The following is a 4,323-nucleotide window of genomic DNA, read 5'->3' on the forward strand; positions in this document are numbered from 1 at the left end:
TCCCCCAGACTAGAGTGTAGTGGCATGATTTTGGCTCACTGCAACCTCCGCCTCCTGGATTCAAAAGATGCTCCTGCCTCAGCCTCCCAAGTAGCTGGGATTACAGGCATCTGCCATCACGCTTGGCTAATTTTTGTAATTTAGTAGAAACGGGGTTTCGCCATATTGGCCAGGCTGGTCTTGAACTCCTGGCCTCAAGTGATCCATCCGCCTTGGCCTCCCAAAGTGCTGGGATTACAGACTTGAGCCACCACACCCAGCCTTCTTCATCTGTTAGTATGGTGAATTATATTAATTTTTCTTCGTGTGTTCAACCAGCCTTGCATTCCCTAATGAAGCTGTGTTCATTTTATGCATCATGGTATCCAACGTACTAATATGTTGCTATGATTTTTTACATTTATGTTCATAATACTGGTCTGTAGCTTTGTTTCCTTGTAAACGCCTACCAGCACGTTTAAGTTCACTCATTTTGATTTTGATCTCTGAATAATTTATTTGGTTATTTGACAAATCTGTTTAGTCTTGCTTTTTAGCTTCTGTATTCTATAGATAAATTTAAGATTTTACTTTTCTCCAAACATAGTAAGCAAAGTTCTGTGTTTTTATGAAGACGGGGTTTCATCATGTTGATCAGGCTGGTCTTGAACTCCCGACCTCAGGTGATATGCCCGGCTGTTCTTAATTATTTTTCATAGTAAGCTTTCTTTTGTCCTCAAATACTTTAAAAATTCTTTGAGTCCAGGAATGCAGCTGCGGGTTTTTTTTTTATTTTAGACGGAGTCTCACCCTGTTGCCCAGGCTGGAGTGCAGTGGCGAAATCTCGGCTCACTGCAACCTCCAGCTCCTGGGTTCAAGCGATTCTCTTGCCTAAACCTCCTGAGCCAGAATAATCTTGATCTCCTTACCTTGTGATCCACCCGCCTCAGCCTTCCAAAGTGCTAAGATTGCAGGCGTGAGACACCACGCCTGGCCTTTTTTTTTTTTTTAAGACAGACTCTTGCTCTTGTTACCCAGTCTGGAGTGCAGTGGCGTGATCTCAGCTCACTGCAGCCTCCACCTCTGGGTTCAAAGGATTCTCCTGCCTCAGCCTCCCGAGTAGCTAGGATTACAGGCTCCTACCACCACATCCAGCTAATTTTTGTATTTTTAGTAGAGACGGGGTTTCTCCATGTTGGCCAGGCTGGTCTTGAGCTCCTGACCTCAGGTGACCTGTCCACCTCGGCCTCCCACAGTGCTGGGATTACAGGCGTGAGCCACTGTGCCTGGCCACAGCTGTGCGTTTTTCCAGAGATAGTTTGCATTTGTTTCTGCCAGTCTACTGGAAATGCTGAGTGTCAGACAATTTGTTTAAAATTCAAGACATATACAGCTTTTGAGACCACCCTAATAATGTGAATTGGACTGCCAATTCAGAGATTTAAGTTAATTTAATTTACTGCAGTCAAATAATAGAAATTAAGCTGGATTCCGTGTTACAGAACGTAGGAAATAAAGGCTTTCCTGGTTTATGGCTTAGACAACTAACGCAATAAGGGAGCCGTTAACTGAGAAAGAGACTGCAGCAGCCTGCCGCTGAAGTTCCATTTTGAATATATTATGTGTGAAATTCCTGTGTTTTGGCTGGGGGCAGTGGCTCACGCCTGTAATCCCAGCACTTTGGGAGGCCGAGGCAGGCAGATCACGAGGTCAGAAGATCGAGACCATCCTCCTGGCTAACATGGTGAAACCCCATCTCTACTAAAAAATACAAAAAGCTGGCCATGGTGATGTGTGCCTGTAGTCCCAGCTACTCAGGAGGCTGCGGCAGGAGAATTGCTTGAACTTGGGAGGAGGAGGTTGCAGTGAGCCGAGATCGCACCACTGCACTCCAGCCTGGCGACAGAGCGAGACTCCGTCTCAAAAAAAAAAGCAGAAATTCCTGTGTTCCGTCCAACTGGTATTTGACTGTTTATGGAGTGAGTCATAAACACAGAGAACAGAGAGGGTGTTTAAAACTGAAGCTGTGTGCGGTTCCCAGGGGCAGGGGAGGGGAATACCCTGCTTGAAAGAAGAAGTCCCAGGAGCTGAGAGGTCCCAGTACTTAGAGGTTGGGCAGAAAGAGGTGAGAGGAGCAGTCAGAGACAGGAAGAAGGCGACTCTCGCAGGTACGAGGAATTCATTGAGCCTGCTTGTTCTCCGCGTGGGTTTCTGGAGGAACCTCAGGTTTTCTAGCCTCCGCTGGTAAATTCTCCTTTGAGGGACTGCACGTCCAGGGCCCGCTGTCAGCGACGTCCAGGCACCCGTTCCCACTCTGGGCATATTCCGGATGTGGAGAGCACGTCCCTGGGAGGCTGAGAATCAGTAGCTGCTGGCCCACTCCGATGCCTCTGGCCGCTCCAGGCTGGGAGGAATCTTCAAAGTGTTGGGTCCCAAGGGACACCTGGGTGGAACTTGGCACCAGGACAGTTTGACAGTGCTTCCTTTTGTTTTTGTTTTAATATTTATTTAGGTTTTTTTTTTTTGATAGAGAGGCTCACTCTGTCACCCAGGCTGGAGTGCAATGGTGTGATCTCGGCTCATTGCAACCTCCGCCTCCCGGGTTCAAGGGATTCTTCTGCCTGAGCCTCTGGAGTAGCTGGGATTATAGGCACCCGCCACCACACCCAGCTACTGTGTCTGTATTTTTAGTAGAGATGGGGTTTCACCACGTTGGTCAGGCTGGTCTCGAACTCCGCACCTCATGATCTGCCCGCCTTGGCCTCCCGAAGTGCTGGGATTACAGGCGTGAGCCACCGCGCCCGGCCAGTTTGACAGTGTTTCTAAACCTTCCTTGGCCCATTTGTCTTTGTTTTATTCTTCCTGCTCAGGTAGACTGTGTCCTTTTCCATGTCTTAGGGACTTTTTTCCTCCGTGAGGTCCATATTGAAGTAAGGGTTAGAGCTTCCTTTTCCTGGACCCTCCCGAATTGCCTCTCCCGTATCTGTGCTCGGGACCTGTGCCCACTTGGTGGGAAGCACGCATGTTACAAATCATGTCTCTGACATTGGCATCGGTGAACTCCTAGGTTAATGAGGGTTTTCTCTCCTGGTAGGACGTTTAACTTTGGACCCTGAAACAGCTCATCCCTGCCTGGCCCTGTCTGAGGACCTGAGAACTGTGAAATTGAGAAATTCCCAGCAGGATACACCTAGCAGCCCAGAAAGACTGAACTTCAGTGCCATGGTGCTGGGCGCGGAACGCTTCACCTCCGGGAGGCACTACTGGGAGGTGCACGTGGAAAAGGCCACCAACTGGCAAGTGGGCATATCCTACCGCACTGCAGACGGGAGGGGCAGCTCGCCCAGAGCCTCCGGAGAGAAAGTCTTACTCACCGGGTCGGTGTTGGCGGCGGAGCCTACACTCTGGGTCTTTCCCCCTTTGAAAAGGGTCTTTCTGGAAAAGCAGTTACGTACGGTTGGAGTTTTCCTTGACTACGAATGTGGGCAGATATCATTCTACAATGTGACAGAGAGCTCCCTCATTTATAATTTCTCCCATCTCGCCTTCCAAGGAGTTCTCAGGCCTGTGTTTTCCCTTTGTATCCCAAACGGAGACACAAGTTCAGACTCCCTCACCATCTCCCCTCAGGACAGTCCTTCCTGCGATGACACGGTTAGCCCTTAATCTTGTACAGGCAGAATCCAAGACCACAAGAGACCAGAGAGTTTGAGAACAAGACTTTGAAAGAATGTTTGTAGACTAACCCAATAAAAGGTGTGTTCTAGGAATTGGAGCCTGATTTGATATCCCAGAGCCTTTGCATCTGTGTGGCTGCCCACTCCTCTGTGGCGGAGGAGGTTGCTCTTGACCTGAGTCGTGAATAATGATAAAGGGGAGACCCTATGCTAAGTAGAACAAATGCATATGCATCAGAGGGTTGGCAATTACAGAGGAAACTGGGGTGTGTAGAACTGGGTTAGGGGCTCGATGTATTCCTGAAACATCTGCAGAATCAGGCATCGTCAGGAATGAAAGCAGGGCTTGAGAAGTGAGTGTGCCACCGTGCGGAACAGACGTCCCATTACTGACAGTGAGTATCAGGACTTTCTAAGATTTTCTTATTCCAAATAGAGAAGAATAACTTAATTTATTGGGCTATTTTATGTGGATAGGAAGGAGAAGTTGTGGAAAATGTGAATATTTTTAAATTTTCTTTTCTTTTTCTGTTTATGAGACAGTTTTGCTCTTGTCGCCCAGGCTGGAGTGCAGTGGCGTGATCTCAGCTCACTGCAGCCTCCACCTCCTGGGTTCAAGCGATTCTCCTGCCTCAGACTCCCGACTAGCTGGGATTACAGGTGCCCA

General features: G+C 48.5%; 1 protein-coding gene across 1 annotated transcript in view; it reads left to right on the forward strand.

The window, feature by feature from the left end:
• TRIML2 (tripartite motif family like 2) overlaps positions 1 to 3,747 on the forward strand; it is a 17,124-nt gene extending 13,377 nt beyond the window's left edge. Inside the window, 1 exon segment of the mRNA XM_032272638.1 lies at positions 3,074 to 3,747. Within this exon segment, the coding sequence (XP_032128529.1) occupies positions 3,074 to 3,645 (572 nt within the window). The 3' untranslated portion in view covers positions 3,646 to 3,747.
• The last annotated feature ends 576 nt before the right edge of the window (positions 3,748 to 4,323 follow it).

The sequence above is a fragment of the Sapajus apella genome, unplaced genomic scaffold, assembly GCF_009761245.1.
Source record: "Sapajus apella isolate SASKATOON/1434 unplaced genomic scaffold, GSC_monkey_1.0 scaffold783, whole genome shotgun sequence".
Classification (NCBI taxonomy): Eukaryota; Metazoa; Chordata; class Mammalia; order Primates; family Cebidae; genus Sapajus; species Sapajus apella.